We start from the raw sequence: 19,313 nt of genomic DNA on the forward strand, positions 1-19,313 counted from the left end.
CCATCAGAGGAGGGAGATCGGCAGCTATAATTGCGCTCTGGAAGAAGTGTACGTGCACACCCTCCACTAATATGCCGGAGAGGAGAGATGATCATGCCTGACAATTCAGTTTTAACGGTGCCCGCACTAGCTCGCAGAGCCAATGCAAGCTCCCTCACCCTCAGTAAGTGAACATTTCACAAGAAGCTAGTACCTACAGCAAAAGAAACAACAACAACAACAAATAGAAAAAAATGGGCATACTGTTCTGTTGTTGACGCTGGCGTGTAGAAGGTCGAAGTGTACGTGTACGTGTGCCCATGGAGACTCGGACACGCACCACGGCCCGACGGCGACGGTGGAGACAAAGCGAAACCCCGCTTATGTCGTTGATGTTGCCAAAGGAGAAAAAGGGGCGAACAAATAGAGAGTCCCTCTCCTCCTCATGCGCCGTGGGTAGGGCGTGCTACGTGCTGACAAACATAGCCGGCGACCGAGATAAAGCGCGCGTTTAGTCGCTAGCAGCGCCGAGTGACCGAGCAGAGCAGCTAGTAGTGCGTTTCTTTTGGTTTCAGCTAGCATAGCATGCGTTGTACGCCCGTCCGGTGGGACCGTCGGTAAACCGGGAGGTCTCCTCGGCCTCGCTGGACTCATCTCTGCCACGCTAATTTTGGCATCATTTCCTCTTTGTTTTTGCCTCTCTTTTTTTCACTTTCCTGAACGAGGGGACAAATAAGTAACACAAACAGTACAAAGTCCTTCGATGCTACGTATATATTTCCTCTTTAAGCAACGCAAACGGAAGTGATTTGATTTACAATCAAAGATGCATGCATGGTGCGAAAATAAAAACCGTTCCTTCAAATAGGCCACCGACACTGAGCATCCATTAGTTTCCTGCCATGCACCGAGGCATGCCGACTACAGTGGAGCCGATGATCGTCCACCCACCCATCCCATCCCATCCGTGTCGAAAATTCTTGGCCTTCCGCGTCGCCCCGATAGACACGCAGAAATGCGGAAGTTCTGGTAAAAGATGAGGAAGTACACCCCTCTCAAATCAATCGATCATTGCCGGTAAAACTCATCATCACATGCGCAGAATACGCAACGCCCATCATATGGTTCGTTCAAGGGGCCGATCGGAGGTGTTGCAGGTCGACACGCTCGGGTTTGGTCGGATTAATTTAGATTAGATATCTAGCTGCACGTCGTCCGTCGAATCCATATATCCATCCATCGGTCTGTCTACCATCGTCGGCCACTACTCGCGTCCATTCTTGATTAATTTAAGTCATCGTTTGGTACGCACGGTGACTCCTGCAGCAGCAACAGTGATGCACGGACACACAGACAAAGGAAAATAAAGGAAAGAGAGTAGGGCCGTTTGGGGGCCAGCGGCGGGACACATCAAAGCCGGAGTGGCCATTAACGGCTTGACACACAGCTCGCGATTACTACCATCGGCCGTACAGCCATCAGTCCATGACAGCGTGATTAATTAGTTTGGTGCATGCATAATCATGCACATTAGCTGAGGCCACTAGCCAGGGCCGTGTACGTGTTCAGTGCGCGTTCGCCACCGTGGCCGCGCCCGCGCCCGGCAGTCTCCGCGGCCACCATGTGTGTGTACCATCGACTTAGGGCTATCGCGGGGCTTGTAGCACGGAGAAGATAGGCCGGCCTCGACGACTTATCCCGGGAGGCTGGGGCGGGTATGCGGCTGCGAAAACAACGTACGGGTGGGACGAAGTCGGAAAGGAGTGGAGCGTGCACTGCCGTGCTACACTGTTAGCTGCTCATGTATGTGCATTCCGTGTGTACGTGCAACGGGTTAATCACTGCGCGCACAGCTAGCCTAGCCATTTGGAACACGTGATATAAAAGGCGCAGGAATATAAAAACAGAGGAGGACTATATCCACCTGCACATCTGTTCAAAGCGTCGTGTCCTCGACAAGTTGTTGCTAGCAATTTTGTTAGGGGCACCTCATCAACTGGTCAGATGTGATTCCAACTTCCAAGTGGTACAAAACGTGGTTCACATTATGGCAACTATTTGTAATATAGGTTTCACTACATTACAGCTACTCCCTCCGTAAAGAACTGTGGTGATCTAAACGCTCTTACATTTCTTTACAGAAGGAGTATTTCAGTATAATGTACGTACTGCATAACTATATGATGTCCTCGCCAGGGGCTCAGCTATTTCCTAGCAGCTGCAGCTAGCACCTGAAAGGAAGCTTTAACGTCATTCAGTTACTAATATATGCAATCATACCACATACAGCCAAGCATGAATAACGGAACTTCTAATCCATAACAAGACAGCAGATGTTCGAGGCCTGCCGCAAGGTCACGAGTGTGCAAGCCCTGAAGGTCTAGAAGAGGAGCATGGTGAGAGCTAGATGGACGGAGCGAACTAACGCAGCGGCAGTTGCAAGGGGGCCGAGTGCAGTTGGACGGCCAGTTGGGCGTGCAATACCGGGGACAGCGCGTCGGGGTTGAGGTGGAGCTTGGCTGCTTGGGGCAGCAGTGGCAGGTGAGATTGCCCGGCGCGGCGTTTCTTCTCGACAGCGATGACAGATTCCAGATACAAACAAAGAGTTTCAATGTGAAAATTAGAGTCTAAACTACCCTCAAGAAATAAACGGTGAGATTATATCTATACTGTGTTCCCTTCCGCTAGCAGTATAGGGTACCATAAAAATGCTCTTGCGTGAAGAAAATTTATCCTTGGCCGCTTCGAGACGGAGTATATTTAGGGATGCGATAGGCGCCGGAGGATAATTTTTCCTCCACTAGCATTTTTAGGGGATAAGTTAGGTGCGTCGTAAGGAAGGAAAACCGAACTTATCCTCCTTACGGCCGGATAGGGGATCGTTTAGATTTGCCCCTGTAGTATAGCTTGAAATAACAAAGTCAGCAGCCGTTGTTCTCCTGTGACAACTTATGCTATCAATAATTTTCAAAGGCAATTATTTCTATCAATTTCTAGTCTCCATCCTGGCTTTTGGCTCCTGTAGGGGGGACAGCAGGAGACAGATATGCACAGCAGGGCCCGGGCCGAACCCTAGAACTGAGCTGCAGAATCAATATCCATGCATATGCACACCTTTCTTTATCGGTTTACCAGAGAAGTCAAGAAAGCTGTTCGATTAATTGCTCTGGGCTTTCCTCCCTCCAATAGCTAACCTCGATGGAGCGATCTAGTACTGCTCCTATCCTCCAACCAAAGGTGAGCAATGCAACTTTTACTACCGTGTGGAACTTGATTTCCCCTTATAATTTATGACAACGTCACGCATGAACATGAAATAAAAGGGAGAAACGGCTGGCAAGCGCACATCTTTTACTTTCTGCTGCTTAATTTCTCTTAATTTATGACAACGTCAACCGGGAACATGAACGAAAAGAGAGAAACGCAAACATGACAGCGCCATGGGGATCAGTTCGGTTTGGGGGTGTGGTTTTCGTGGAGATTTTTAAGGTCACGTGTCCTCTCTCTCTCTCTCTCTCTCTCTCTCTCTCTCTCTCTCTCTCTTGCCGGCGGGGACCACCGTGGGCTTGGCGTTTCCCTCTCAAGGTTGGTGGCACTTCTCCTCTCGAACGAACGTAACTAATCCCATTACAAGGCTAGCTAGCTTGCCAGCAGCTATATATAACCACCCCCCGTCCGTTGCCATTGTTTCCTTGCACCCCATCACCGGCAACAACTTCATTCCCCTCGACTCGACACCATCGTCTTCCCTCCCATCAGTTGTTGCTAGCTTTGTAGGCTGTAGCTAGGTGGATCATTTCACTCCAGCTACAACACTGTCTTCTTTATCTATCCTCTAGTGATCGCTGTGTGTGAGACTCACCCATCGACCATGAGCATCTCCGTGAACGGGCAGTCGGTGGTGCCGCCGGGGTTCCGGTTCCACCCGACGGAGGAGGAGCTCCTCACCTACTACCTCGTCAAGAAGGTGGCCTCACAGCGCATCGCCCTCGGCGTCATCCCCGACATCGACCTCAACAAGCTCGAGCCATGGGACATCCAAGGTGAGTGCACGAGTTTCCATCGTTCATCTTCTACACTCCCGTTGCACAATGCTAGCTTGCATGTTGGTACTACTCATGTATGGATGGTGAACTAATTTGCCATGGAAACCGCATGCAGCGCGGTGCCGGATCGGAACTGGCCCGCAGAACGACTGGTACCTGTTCAGCCACAAGGACAAGAAGTACCCCACGGGGACGCGCACCAACCGTGCCACCGCCGCCGGGTTCTGGAAGGCTACCGGCCGGGACAAGCCCATCTACTCCGCCGCCGGCTCCGGCCGCATCGGCATGCGCAAGACGCTCGTCTTCTACAAGGGCCGTGCCCCGCGTGGCCACAAGTCCGACTGGATCATGCACGAGTACCGCCTCGACGACGCCGTCCCCGTCAACCCCACGGCCGGCAACGCCTCCTACTACTCCAGTGACTCATTCCCGGTACATGCTCTACTACTACAGTCTCTCCGCAATACTGTAGTACGTCGCAATTGCATTCACGGCGGCCGGCCGGCCGGCCGACAGGGATGGAGATAGCTCGCTAGTGGTGCATGCTTGCGATCAATGTACTTACTGTACGCATATACTTTCTGTGTATGTAGACGTGGCACATATGCGACTGTAGACGACAAGGTCTAGTGAAGATTGTGTCCGGGTGGTGGTTGGGAATGGGAACACACATGACATGATGCAATGGGCTAATTTGCGAGTGGGAGCTGTGATTTCCTTTCCTTTCGATGGGTCGGCGTCACGGAAAGGGTGGGTACTGGGTAGTAGGTTCAGTACTGGCGAGCAGACATAATCGTTGTTTGTTAAATTTAAATTTAAATGGCAGTGGCAGTTCAGCGAGAAGTTATAAAAAATTACTATTGAGTTAACTCCCATTTAGTCTTCTACTCCACTATTGAGTATTTAAATCATGAAATTAGAAAATAAAAACACAATAAAAAACCATGCAAAGTCAACCGCGACTTATATTTTGGGAGGAGGCAGTATACTTCCTCCGTTCCTAAATATTTGTCTTCCTACCATCTCAAATGCACTACAACATACGGATGTATATAGACATGTTTTAGAGTGTAGATTCATTCATTTTGCTCCGTATGTAGTCATTTGTTGAAATCTCTAGAAAGACAATTATTTGGGAATGGAGGGAGTAGTATACTGTCTGCTACTGGTCTAATAGTGGACCTTAATTTGCACGCGGAGACACCGGCACATGACAAACTGCCAACAAACCTCCATTACCGAGCGAGCCTTTTCTATGGTCAAACCCTACGTGCATGCATGCATTTTTTTTCTTGATATAAAGGGCGTACATGCATGCATGAATATACTATTTGAGATCCATCGACAAACCTTTTGAGCTGGCTTCGGTAGTAGGGGTACCTTCCAGCGAAAATTCAACACCGTGCCTAATTAGCCTGCTCTAATTACGACAAAAGTAATCGCATGTAATTAAGCACGTCGCGGCGCACTTGCCTAGTCGATTGACTTTCGCTCTTTGTAGCGACCGATCGATCTGATTGTAAATGAATTGACGGGGTTATCCGTATGATATACGCAGGTTCGCGGCGTGGCGGGAGACCAGTCGCCGTCGGCACAGGAGGACGGGTGGGTCATCTGCAGGGTGTTCAAGAAGAAGAACATCATCGTGCAGCGCCAAGCTGGCCAGAACGGGGGCTGTGGCGCAGCGTCCAACAAGCTGGTCGGCGCCGGCGCCATGGAGCGCAGCCGGAGCAACTGCTCGTCGACGTTGACCGCCGCCAGCGACCACACCAAGGGGCAGATGATGCCCTGCACCGCCAGCGACGACGGGCTCGACCACATCCTCAGCTACATGGGCCACTCATCCACGTCATCGTGCAGGCATCAGACCAAGCCCGCCAACCCGTCATCGTCAGCGCTGGACCACCTGATCAACAGCGCGTGCCACAGCAGCAGCAGCACCCTGTACGACAAGTTCATGAAGCTCCCGCCGCTCGAGCACGTCGTCCCCGGCGGGCTCCTGCCGCCGCTGACCGAGTACGGCGGCGACTGGGACGCTCTTGACCGGCTGGCGGCGTACGAGCTCAACGGACTCTCTGACTCCGCGAAGGCCAAGACGACCAACGGCATGTCCTACATCGTGGACGAGCTCGACGGCGCCACGGCCTACTCCGGCGGTGGCACGGCACACACTTCCTCCCTCACCGGGGACGGCGACGGCGACCTGTGGAGCCTGGCGCGGTCGGCGTCATCGCTACACGCCGACTCGATGATAAACTGTTTTAACGCTGTCGGGTGCTGACACTGTCCTAGCCCAAACTTGCTTATTCAATCGCAATATAAGGACATTTTTTGTATATAAGAGCTTAGTCAATCGCACGCACTACAGGAGTGTCCAGATTATACATAAGGAGATGCAGAGTGAATATGTCCAAAGAAATGTTGTCATACAAACAAAAAGTAAAAGTAGATAAATAACGTAAGATGGAGGAGGTCCTATTCAAAGACTACATAACCATCCATCATTGCAGAATACCTTCCCCTGCTGGAGCCTTCTTCATCAAGTTTGCTGCAATAATGACCATGTGTGGATAGTCCTCTTTGGACTATGCCTTCAAAATAGTAGCTACTACCTCCGTTCTGGTTTATTGGTCCGTGGTCAGAAAGGATTGAAAAATAATGATGTGGCTTTGGATGGTGCATTTTGAACACACAAAAAGTCAGGAGTTCAAATAAGTTTTAAAAAATGAAATCCCTTTGTAACAGACGAGTTTCCGTATGAAATCCTGATACTTTGAAAGGGATTGTCCGTTTTGTACACGAAGTGCATCCAGTTTTTGCCGTAACCCTCTCAACTTTTTTGCACATGCTATGTGGATGAAATGATGATACCATGCCAACTTTCAACCTTTTCAGAGTTCATTTGAAATGCTTTTCAATTTTAGGGTCATATAGCTCAAAATAATTAGTAAATGCATGAAAAATAACAAATGAAGTCAGAAAGGATTGAACAATGATGATGTGACTTTGAATGGTGCATTTTGAACACACAAAAAGTCAGGAAATTAAAATTTATGAAACTAAAATTAACAAAGTATTTTCTGTTCAAAACATTATAAGAAACCTCTAGTATTATGGAAACTAAAATCATATAAAATTGATGCAACTCAAATTATCGAAGTATTTTCTGTTCAAAATCATTAAAAGCAAAAAGAATTTTCATAAAGAACTTTTTTTATAGAAACTTTAATAGCAATAAGTAATTAGAAACAAAATAAAATAAAATAAATAAGTTTTTTGTTGTAAGTAGAAACAAAACAAAATAAATAAAGCAAAAAAGAAAACAAAAAAAAGGCAAAAAATAAAAAATATGCCACCGACTGGGCCACCATGGCCTGAATACGACTAGAAACCCATCGATGGGCCAGGATTCAGGCCCGCAGAAGGCCCAGTAAGCCCATCAGGCATAGCAGTGACAATTAGGCCCGTAAGCCTGCAATGGAGTGGAGCTCGAGAGGGGTGCGGCAGTGGGGCTTATAAACCACTGGGCGCCCCTCTCAACTAGCGAGGTGGGACTAAACTTTCGACGCGGGCGCACCAGCACAAGGCCTTTGGTCCCGGTTGGTGGCACCAACCGAGACTAAAGGTGTGCATTGGTCCCGGTTCGTGGCGCCAACCGGTACCAATGCCACCCCTTTAGTCCCGGTTGGTGCCACCAACCGGGACCAAAGGCCGCCGCTTCCCGCCCTTTGGGCTGCTGAAAATAGGCCGTTGGTCCCGGTTGGTGGCACCAACCGGGACTAAAGGTGGCGTTGGTCCCGGTTGGTGCGACGAACCGGGACCAAAGCCTTTCCTATATAGGAAACACTTGGCGAAAATTCAGAATTTCATCGCCAGTTGCTCCCGACGACGCCGACCTCCTCGACGCCGCAAGGCTGCCCCGCCGCCGTCGCCGTCGCTCGTGCCCCCGAGCCCACGCCGAAGCCGTCCGCCGCCCCCGAGCCCACGCCGACGTCGTCCGCCACCCACGCCGTCGCCCTCTGCCGCCCCCGAGCACGCCCGGCCGCGCCCCTGCGCCACGACCCGCCCCCACCGTCGTCGCCGTCGCCGGCCACGCCCCTGCCCCGGCCCGCGCCCCCCATCGTGGTCGTCGCCGACGCCCTCGCCGCCCCCGCCGTCGCCCTCGTCGGCCGCCCCGATGTGAGTCGCCGCCGCCACGGCTCTGTTCAGTGCTTTTTTTTCATATAATGTGTATTATTTTTTGTTCATTGCATTTTTTCATATATATATAATGTATATATGTATGTGGTAGCTATATGATGAATGGATGTGGCTATGTATGTATGAATATAATGTTCATAGCATTTTTTTGTTTATATATGTTTTTTTTCATATATGTATTGATTTTTTATTTAGGTTAGTGTAGAGGAAAAATTAAAATTAGTAAGTACTACTTGATTTTAGGTTAGCGCTTAGTAGTTGAACTAGTTGATTTAATAAAACTACTTTACTTTACTATATATAGAAGTAGTTTATTTTTAGTAAGTACTACTTTATTTTATTTATAGTAAGTGCTTAGTAGTTGAACTAGTTTATTTAATAAAACTACTTTATTTTACTATATGTTGAAGTAGTTTGTTTTTAGTAAGTACTACTTTATTTTATTTATAGTAAGTGCTTAGTAGCTAGTTGAACCAGTTGATTTAATAAAACTACTTTATTTTACTATATATAGAAGTAGTTTATTTTTAGCAAGAAAATTAATAGAACTAGTTTATTTTTTTAGCTAAAGCAATTATTCCCGCATCGACGTCGACGATGCCAATCCCGCATCCTCGTCGTCGACTTGGCGGAGGAGGCCGGCTTGATCAGAGGGGCCATGTCCGGGACTGGGCTCCGTCGGGCTGGTTTTGGGAGGTGCTACCTTCCGGGGGGCGTAGGTTGGTGAGGAGCCAGCCCGTCGTTGACCCGATCCTTGTTTGGTGGCGGTCGCGTGGGCCAGTGACGGTGTCAAGGCTTCCGGACACCGCGGAGGTGGTACGTCACCGTGTCAGCGAGGAGGACCAGCACGTCCATCGCTACATGGTTGCGTTGGAGGGCAGGTTCGACAATACCTGGCAGGTTCTTCAGGGATCTCACTGGAGCTATGATCCTGTGATGGTTCCTTCCCTTTGGGTGTCCACCGCCGGCGCCGATACCCGTCGGGCGCTACGGTTCTAGCTGTACTGGCGATATGTATGATAGTATTCGAGGTATATTAGTGATAATATTTGACGATGTACGGACGCATGGAGATGATGTAGTTTTGCTTATAATTGAATGCATCCTAATTTGAATACTACTTTATTTTGTGATTTGATTTTGCTTATTGAATTCTCAAATTGGAAAACTACTCCTACTTTGAATGCTAAAATTGGAGAGCACTATGCAAGGCGTATGCATATGTTTAGTTGATAGCTTATAGGGTTTTTGTTTTCGCAGAAATCTAGGAGCCCCCCTCCATCATCCCCGCCGCCGTCCCCGTCACCGACCCCCTCCGACCTCGAGGTGAGACCAGTCACGAACCAGTTTTAGAAAGATAATTAAACGATATTTCGGGTTGACTTTAAGTCTATTGAGTCTCCACCATATATGAGAGGACGAAGAATCCCGACTGTTGTCGTGGGGGTAGCTTCTCCTTCGTTCCCGTGTGCTAGGCAATTTGGTGTAATGCACTCGGGAACGAAAGGAAGGAGCTACCATCACCGACGGTCGGAAATGTCTGAGAGGAATCAGTGAGGGAGAGTTCCACCATATATATATGAGAGGACGAAGAATCCCGACTGTTGTCGTGGGGGTCGCTTCTCCTTCGTTCCCGTGTGCTAGACATTTTGGTGTAATGCACTCGGGGACAAATGGAGGAGCGACCATCACCAACGGTCGAATGTATACACCACGTGAGTTGAGAGTTTTCAAGAAAAGACTCGACAAACCGATAGTCAACCCGTGATGAATAATAATGATCTAACTTAGGTTTTTTAGTACATATATTTAATTGTAGACGTTTAATATTTGAATTATGAACATAGGAAATGTCGTACTCGGACGACGAAAGTCTCCCGTGGGAGTGCGACTGGTGCCACGACGACCGAGGTCTGTGCGACAGGCCTCACCTGGACGAAGATCGGCGCTTCAGTATTAAGCTGGAGGAGACCTTCGATGTTGAAACGGTACGCAACGACGACAAGTGTTATTTTTTCGTAATTAAGCACGACTTCAACTATTTCAACGTGTACTTTTCATCTTTTACAATTCGACTAGCTTATCCCATGCCATGCAAGACGCTACATCTTGGAGAGGATGGGTTTTGAAGACCATGAAAGTATGGAAACAAAGAAAATTCACCTAAGGACCCATCATGATATAGATTTTGAAGTAAATCTGTATAATTCTGAGAGCGTAACCCATTTTGGTTGCAAAAATTGGGAAGCATTTTGCAAGATGTATGGTTTTGATGAGGGTATGCTTGTCACCATGGATCTTGGTGATCCTGACATCGAGCAAGACAATATGGACATTTGGGTCCTTGTTGATACGCCTCCAATTCTACCGCTATGTGAGTTTCTCAAACATAGTTATTAGCTAATTTATATTGTTCATTTCAAAATAGTTGACAGCTTATTTTCATTGACAGCTTATTTTGATTGTTCAAACAATGTGCGGAACATGGTAGACAGAACCTACTACACCGATGGCTCTGAGTTAACTTATAAGGAGAAAACTCATCTGGTCGGATTTTGTACTGATCTTGAGAATTACAATATCTATTGTAAAACTCCTCCACATTATGGTCAATACGTGCCACTAGTGCACGTGTTGAACTACGGTAACTACTATGGAGATACCCTGGTAAGATTTCTTACTATTACGACATCCGTGCATCTTTTGCATACTTCTAAAACTAGTACATCATTGCTAACTATGAAGTTATTACTATGTTTTTCAACAGATAATCCCAGAGGATTGTGTGCCTCATTTGATGTATCAGAATGGTAGCCTTGATGTTTTGAACATACAACCAGGTCATCCTACGAATCTCAACTGTCCATACCGGATTTCTAAAAGAAGTGGAGACATGAAAATCAAAGAATGGAAAAAATGTATGGACAGTCGCAAGGAGGTTCTTGGAAGCAAAAGGAAGCGAAGCGCAAAAATTGGAGACAGGATGATCTCCATTCTCCATAATGGAGAGTCGGGGTCTATATTGTTTTATGCTATTTTACCTTAAAGAGGGTATTTAGGTCCTACCTAATACTGATGATCATGTGCTAAGAACAATTAAGTAGGGTTGGTTCGATGACTATGAGGATGATGATCGTATGACTTGTTATTAATAACGAGTAGAAGTTGTATGATGATGATTAGTAGGACTTGTTATTATGATGATGCATGATGCGGGCATGAAGAGTTATTATATATCAGTGGGTGAAATGAACATGGATTGGAATGAAGTGAAGGCAACAAGCATGTGGTGCATGTCGAAAGTAGTACTAATCCAAACTTGATCAAGTTAGGATTAATATTACTTTCGACATGCACCACATGTTGCCTTCACTTTAATCTAAGCCATGTTTAGGCATAGCAGTAGCGTTGGTAAATCAAGCACGGAAATAAGAGAGGACAGTTCTTTCTCTTAGCTAGCTTACACACCCTAAATTACCCCCCTAAACCCTCCCCCTTTCAAAAAAAACAAAAACCCCAGCCACTGAAATGCTGACGCGTGGAGGCCTTTTGGTCCCGGTTGGTGTCACCAACCGGGACCAAAGGCCCTCCTGCGTGGGCTCGCCGCACCGGCCACGTGGAGGCCCATCTGTCCCGGTTCGTGTAAGAACCGGAACCAAAGGCCTAGGGCTTTAGTAACGACCCTTTAGTCCCGGTTCAACAACCGGGACAAATGGGCCTTACGAACCGGGACAGATGACCCTTTTTCTACTAGTGTACTCCCATCGTTCTAAAATAAGTGTCACGGTTTTAGTTCAAATTTGAATTAAAACTACTACACTTATTTTGGAATAGCAAGAGTAATAGTCTATCTCAGTGATAGAAAGATAAAAAAAGGCATGTAGTGTATTATTGTCACTAAGGATAAAAATATATCTGCCTAGTTATCTCGGCGATGAGCAAGAGGTAAAAATAAGATGCTATCAAGATTATGTCACCTTGCTTGATGCAATGCTCTGTTTTATTACTTAATACTTTCAAAAATATGATGTATTTCGGTTTGAAGTGGAGTACTAGTTATAGATGCAGCTGTATAGCGGTCTATGGATACAAGTACATAATGCCTATATGCTGACATGTATGATCAAACATAAAAACTGTAATAATTTATTTATCATGTCTATGCTATTTGGAGAGAAGATACTAGTGAAATTATGGACTACGGTCATTTATTCCTCATAAAATTCAACTCTATATTCATATTTTACTATTATTTTAATATTTTTATTTTTTTCTACTTGTCATATAAAAATGTGTTTCATAAACACGATACATTAATTCTTGTAAGTAGCAAAGTTAGTGAGAATGAAAACCTCACTAGACTAAGTTACTTAGTGACCAAGAAAAAGTTACTTAGCTGATTGCATGGCTGATCTTTGACTCTTAGGAGAATACCAAGGGTTGATATCTTCGTTATCAATACCGAGAGAGGATTCTTTCGATACTACAAACCCTTGATATGTAGGGACCAACAATTATTCCACAACTTTATACTACATATCCCAGATTCTTTCTGGGGGATGCTTCAGTTTCCGTGTAGTATACGTCACAACTTTTGCAAAAACTTCTAATTTTTTTGGTACAATCTCTAGGGATCATATAGTGACACCCTGCCAGGTTCCATTATTTACGGACTTTGTTTGCATTATCTAGAATTAAGAAACTAATAAACTCCATGTTCGGGGTTAGAGTCCAGGCAGTCTGATGTTTGAAATTCTTATTCATTCTTGGATAATGCCTAAACATATACTCCTTAACACAAATATGATTTTTGAACCCGATCTTGCCAACCTTTTCATGCACTTGAAGTTTAAATTTGAATTATATCTTTTAAATGCCTCAAAAAATTAATTAATGACATAAATATAGTGAACTAACCACAAAAAATGTCAAACTTTACATGCAATATGTAATGGACACTTTTTCCGGTAGTGGCTCATAAGTAATATGTGTTTTGTATGTGATGAAACTTGATGTGTGACTAGTATAATTATTATGAAGCTGAAGTTCATATGGATTTCCACTGTGACCAGAAAGAACAAAGTCTCTATCATGCTTGTCAGGGTAAACCTTACTAAATCTTGATTAGAATAAAAGTTTGTTATGCCCTATTAATAGTTGGTTTCTGAAGGGTGGAAGCACTGAGATTTGATCATTAACAAGGTGGGGCAAGTTTTCATCAAGTGGATGGAGCTATATGCATGGTAAAGCCTGGCCTTAATTAGCTTGCTTAGTAAATGTTCTCTTCTTGGTTGGGTTAACATCAGATCTTTAGGGAAGGCATTTACTCCCTAGGGGTGATTTGATTTGGAGTTGAAAACTGCATGCTTCCTCATCGTGAAAGAGCCATGCATGTTGCTAAAACTAGATAATACCCCGCGCGTTGCTGCGGAATATGTAAAATATAAACTTCAAAAATTTATGTATATTCAAGGTAAAATGGAAGAGAAGTGTTTCAAATTTATTATTTGTTGTTTCATAGGAAAAAGGCTTGTGTAAATACAGATTTTTTTTAAAAATACCCAAGTCATCTTGCCAAGATTAGGTTTTTTTTGAATTGTTGGGATTGCTTACTACATGTGTCACGTGGTGTTGCCAAGATTGGAAGTTGATTCCATACAGCTAGTCTTGTTTTTTCCTTCTAGATGCATACCAAATTATTACTGCATGAAGAGTGTAGACCTCATGCGTACCATTTTAGTCTAAATAGCTCATGTGTCTTGTGAGACAAACAGAAAGCATATACTCCCTCTGTAAACTAATATACAATCTTTTAGATCACTATAAAGCCCCCTGTAAACAAATATAACATCTTTTAGATCACTACTTAGTATTTTGCATGGCACTTGATCATATATGGAACAGAATATTCACGGCCCTATCACCGGAAGGTGTCATATTCCTTTCTATTGCAACAAATCTGCACAGTAAAACATATAGATACAGGTGGATAGGGGATGCGAGATTAGGATCAAAAAGGTGCATCAGTACCCATGGCCATTTTTCTTGTTTTTCTCTGTCGTACCTGTACTTCTGTGTTGGTGTGCCTATTGCAGCCGGCCACACAATGCATCTGGTAGAAATTTAGGGCAGCCCCTGGCGATGCTCCTAGATGCCGTCACTGTCGAGGTCAAGATAGTTGGCGATAACTCGCTGCAGGGCGTGTCCGACGGCCGCCGCAGTCAACAGAGGCTATGTAGACGGGGCTGAAGCAAGTTGGAGATGGAGGTGATTGACTTCAGATCGTTCAGGGTGTAGCTGCAGCCGTTCATCCGCGACAGGTCTTCCAAGGACAGGACAGCGACCGCAGGTTCATCATCGTGCACTGCCGCCGCACCGACCTGGGACCCAACCACGGCTCTGCACCCTAACTATTTCTCCTCATCGCCGCCGCCGCCCCGCCCGAAGCACACGAAGAGGACCCCGCCCCTCCAAGTTGTCGCTGTCAACCAAGGCCCGCCCTACTCAGCGTCGGCTTCAAGGCCAGGAAGAATCCCTGTAGGAGACAATCCCCGCATTGCTACCGGAGTATCCTCAAAGGCCGGAAAGAAAGGCATCTCCGGGTTCCAAAGGTTGGTACGATTTCCATGAATCGACCAGCGCCAATCTCCAGAGCGACGCGGGGAGCTACCTTCTCTGGAATGGAGACTGAGAAGGGACGCCCCCTCACCGACACACGCTTCACATCAGCAAGGGGAACACCAGGCAGAAGGAGAGATTTTTAGTGGCTTTTCCTGGATGCGGGTGTGAACCGTGAATGAGGAGAGGAGAAGACGTGTGTGGCTGCAAGCGCAATTCAAGTGGCAATCTCGCGAGGCGATTTTATAAAAGGTGCAGACGACTCCTCGGTGACCATCTGTTCGTTTCATATTATTACTTTGCATTTAATTTCTCCCTCTGTGGTGGAGAAGGTGACCAGAGGAGAAGTAGATGAATAGTTTCTTTAGACAAAGAAAGAAGAAAGAAGATGAATAGGAACGTGCGGAAAACTAATTAGACGGGCCGAGAGCATATACAGGAAGGTCATACGGTTGGCACTTGCAGTCCACTTGTTTAGCCATGCAATGAAGGAAATTTAACGGGGAGATGAAGCAAAAGGTTGAACGTGATGTACTAAATACCGATGATCGATGTCGCTGTTTTACACATGTACCTACTTGATTATGTAGATGAGCCGCATGATGAGAGAATAGGAAGAAGTGGGAAGCAATTTCTTAAGAATGATAGATAAATAAACCAAGTTTGTTACTCCTCCGTGGTGGTGCGGGCACTCTATTGTCAGTTTGTCACTAATGTCTTGAGTAAGTTACTATGACCAGGGCGATTTGATTTAATTAGAGGACCGACATGGATGCACCTGTAGATTGATTATTACACTGCTGGGAAAACATATGTGTTGCCTTGCATCTTTCCATAAGTTGAGTGTAATTTATCGGCCACTCAGCGTATAGTAGGGTAAGCCGAATACGAACAGCAAGGCACATGGTGAAGAGACGGTCTTCGGCTTAGTGTTATGCGAACAAGCACCCGCAAAACACTCGGCCTATGGCAGGCCGTCGCCATATTTCAGGAGTAATTTTAACATGCTTTCTTATACCCCCTCTTATCACATGGAAAGTAAGAAGGTACTCCCTCCGTTCCAGAATATAAAGTGTATTGGTTTTCGTGCAAGCCAAACTTATGTATGTTTGACCAAGATTATAGAACAAGATATCAACATTTCTAATACAAAATAAATAAAGTATGAAAATACTTTTCATGATGGTTGTAATGATACAAATTTGGTACTATAGATGTCGATACCTTTTTCTAAAAACTTGGTCAAATAAGCACGTGTTTGACTTTTGAAAAAACTAATACACCTTATATTCTGGAATGAAGGGAGTTAGAGTTAATCAGACCACTACCTAATCAAATCAATGACTCAGATTTATTACGTACTCTTACCTCTCATCAAGGGGAGATAAGAGGGAGCATGCTAAAATTTGCCTTGAGAAAAAGCACTCAGTTTTTATGCAACACACTGTAACCAGTTCCTGCCATGTGGATATGCTCGCCGCACTCCGTAACGGCTGGTGGTATAAGCCAAGTGTCCTATAACGGCTGTCTCGGTTTATATATTACCTTTATAATTTTTCAAATACAAAAATGACTCGTCTCCCTTAAACCGAGTCTCCGACATAAGGTACTCGTCTTATGTTCGGATTCATCCCTAACCAACTACCCCTCGTCCGCTAGTTATCGTGTGCGGCGCCACTCTCATCTCATGCTTCCTACTCTCCTTTGCCTCCCTTCGCTGCTTGCCCTTCCTCCGCCTCACCACCGCCTCCTGCCAGAGCTCGCCGCTGGCCAACCGGCCACACACACCGCCGCGCCACCGAATGCCTTTGCGTGGCTCCTGGGCCCAGATAAAAACCGAGCTGAGGCACTCGGCTTGTATGGATGCCGTGCGCATCCGATGGGCACTTGGTTAATTTTATGGCCACGTGGTGCCCACCAGTTGACCCTTGACAAAACCCGAGCCCTGACACTCGGCTTACACAGCGCCGTTAAGTTAATGTGGCCTAGCCGTCAGTTGCCATGTTTTTTTGCCGGGGCTACTACATTTTACTCGGTGTACCTCTCTGCCGTACGTGTCCTTGACAAAACACCTTCCGCTTATGTTCATACCCCGACTGGGTATACGCGAGTGCGCATCGCTGAGTGTCACATTCGGGCGTAGTTGTCGCCGAGGTGAAAGTACTCATCGCCGAGTGGATTGCACACTCGGCTTATAAGCCTTTTCCTGTCGTGTTAATTTGCCGGTCAGAATACAGGAGAGTTCCGTTCTCACGCGAATTCGTCGATATTAAATTCCAATAATCTTACTCATGAGCTCTATCTTGGCTTGTTTCTGAAGCCAGATGCTAATTGCAGAGAGGTTTTCTACACACTACATCAGGTACCACATCATTAACACATAGATAAATATATTTTGCAATAGTTGGTTAGCTTTCCTTTGTCAAATGCACCCGTCTCTGTGTGGTTGCCTGCACGCCAGAAGCTTCAGGCCATTCTGGATCACCATACAGTCGAACTGAAGCTACACCTGACCTACACCCAGCAGGGGACACTCCAGACAAGTCTCGAGCTAAAGCCTCCTCGAGGCTAGGAAGAATGTTTCCTAGATCAGGGGCGACCACCTATATGTCCTGTATGAATCAGATTGAGACCGTCGCCATATCACTCGCAATCTTTCTGGTCATACATTTTGTTGGTCGTTTGGTGCGGGTGCGTCCAGAATGGTAGAATGGTCCTCCCAAATAGCCAGGCAGGACCAGAGAATCGACGCTTCGAACAGTTGTTCTTTGCATTGATTTTCTTTTCTGTTTTTCATTTTTTGCCGGAATTGCTTCCTCTGTCCAGGACAAGGCGTCGACGCAGCCTAGGAAATCTGGTGGCCTGTGCAACACATGTAATAGTAGTATACACAAGCAAACCATTTAAAAAACCTGAACTTTTTCTTACAATTTGTCCTTCAACAGTGCAGATTCTATCAAAGAAACAAAAACATGGCTCGAGCGCGAGCGCATCCAACGGGTTGAAGAACACACAGACAGCTCCTCTGCCACTATAACAGTCACCGTGCATGTTGCTTTATGGGAAGCACGTAGTAATTATTTTTGGTTCATGGTGCCTCCTCCAAGCAAGTCTTCACTCTCCAACCAAACAGCGTCGTCGTCGATCCTTTCCTTTGTGGCAAACAGAAAGCGAAGGGGCATGGGGGTAGCTACCGCACGGAAAAGACGTACGGTACGGCGAACTTGCCGCGGAAGCCACCCACCGCGCTCGGCTGGCGCGTGCCCGCAAGGCAGTGCAGTGCCCTAGTACGTACGTGCTCGCCACCGTGGACGCGCGTCCGACAGAGGCCGCGGGACGGATCGTACGTGCGTGCACGGCCGGCCGGTCCCCATTACGCGCCTGGGCCGCGGGGGCATGCGACGACCATGTGTGCGTACGATCGACATAGGGCCAGTATCGACGACCATGGGTGCGTAAGATTGTCTATCTATTTATTTATTTATTATATATATAAAGTGGTTGATGGGTTAATTAGAAGCAAAAGAATTAGTCTAGAAAATTCTATGTTAATTAGAAAATACTGGCCCTCGATTTGGTGGGTCTTCAAATATTATAATTATATTACCGTTAGATATGTATAACATGTTCCATCAGAAAAGGATATGTGTAACATATATATAGCATTGTCCTAATGGACCATGAGTCGTGTCATACCTCAATTTTTTTTTACATGCTAACTTGTCATACCTGGTCTCACTCATAACCGTTAGATCAGTTTTTTTACATGCTAACATGTCATACATGGTCTCTCTCTCATTTGTCTGGAAAAAATCCCACAAAAATTAGTAACATCTGGCCATCTATTAACTGGGTCCTCATTGTTAAACTTTCAATCAACGGATTAGATCTAACTCGAAAAAAAGGATTGCAGATCCGTTCTGTTCCATGCTCCCGAACGATCGTTGCCTACTTGGCCTCTAGAGTCAAAATCCCCAAGGTCCTCTTTTTAGCGACACACATATTGGCCAGCGTCTCCTTCTGTTTCCATAGCGAGCACTTGCATTGTTGTTACAGGTCTAAATCCCAAACGCCTTCTCACTCCCTTCCCTTAATCCTTTCTTATACTTGGATGTTCCTTCGTCCATAGTCACACAGATCAGACTGTGCCACCCCTAAGACCCGATTAGTGAGGTAATTCTTGGTCTTCTCCTTGATATGAAGAGTAGTAGCGCCGGTATGAGGTTTCCCATCCGCATCAGCTGTGACTCCACCTTATTGTCATTGTCCCTTCCAGAAGGCTTTTGGGTGTAGGTCCACATGAGTACTGATGGTTTCCTGCAGGATAAGATCTAGAGCTGCTGACTAGAGGATTGCGGCAACAAGGAGGCTACCTGAGAGACAACAAGGTGACTATGAAGTCTGAACATGTTGATAGCTTGATGCTGCGATGTGTTTTCAAGGAATAAAATTCCCCATCCATGATGCTTT

The 19,313-nt window shown here is 46.0% G+C and overlaps 1 protein-coding gene across 1 annotated transcript; it reads left to right on the forward strand.

The window, feature by feature from the left end:
• The first annotated feature begins 3,498 nt into the window (after nt 1-3,498).
• On the forward strand, nt 3,499-6,363 carry LOC123168020 (NAC domain-containing protein 43). Its single transcript, XM_044585881.1, has 3 exons — nt 3,499-4,022; nt 4,141-4,457; nt 5,584-6,363. The coding sequence occupies exons 1-3, from the start codon at nt 3,851-3,853 to the stop codon at nt 6,304-6,306; spliced, it is 1,212 nt and encodes a 403-aa protein (XP_044441816.1). The 5' UTR covers nt 3,499-3,850; the 3' UTR covers nt 6,307-6,363.
• Nucleotides 6,364-19,313: the final 12,950 nt, after the last annotated feature.

This window comes from Triticum aestivum, chromosome 7D, assembly GCF_018294505.1.
Source record: "Triticum aestivum cultivar Chinese Spring chromosome 7D, IWGSC CS RefSeq v2.1, whole genome shotgun sequence".
NCBI classification, from domain to species: domain Eukaryota; kingdom Viridiplantae; phylum Streptophyta; class Magnoliopsida; order Poales; family Poaceae; genus Triticum; species Triticum aestivum.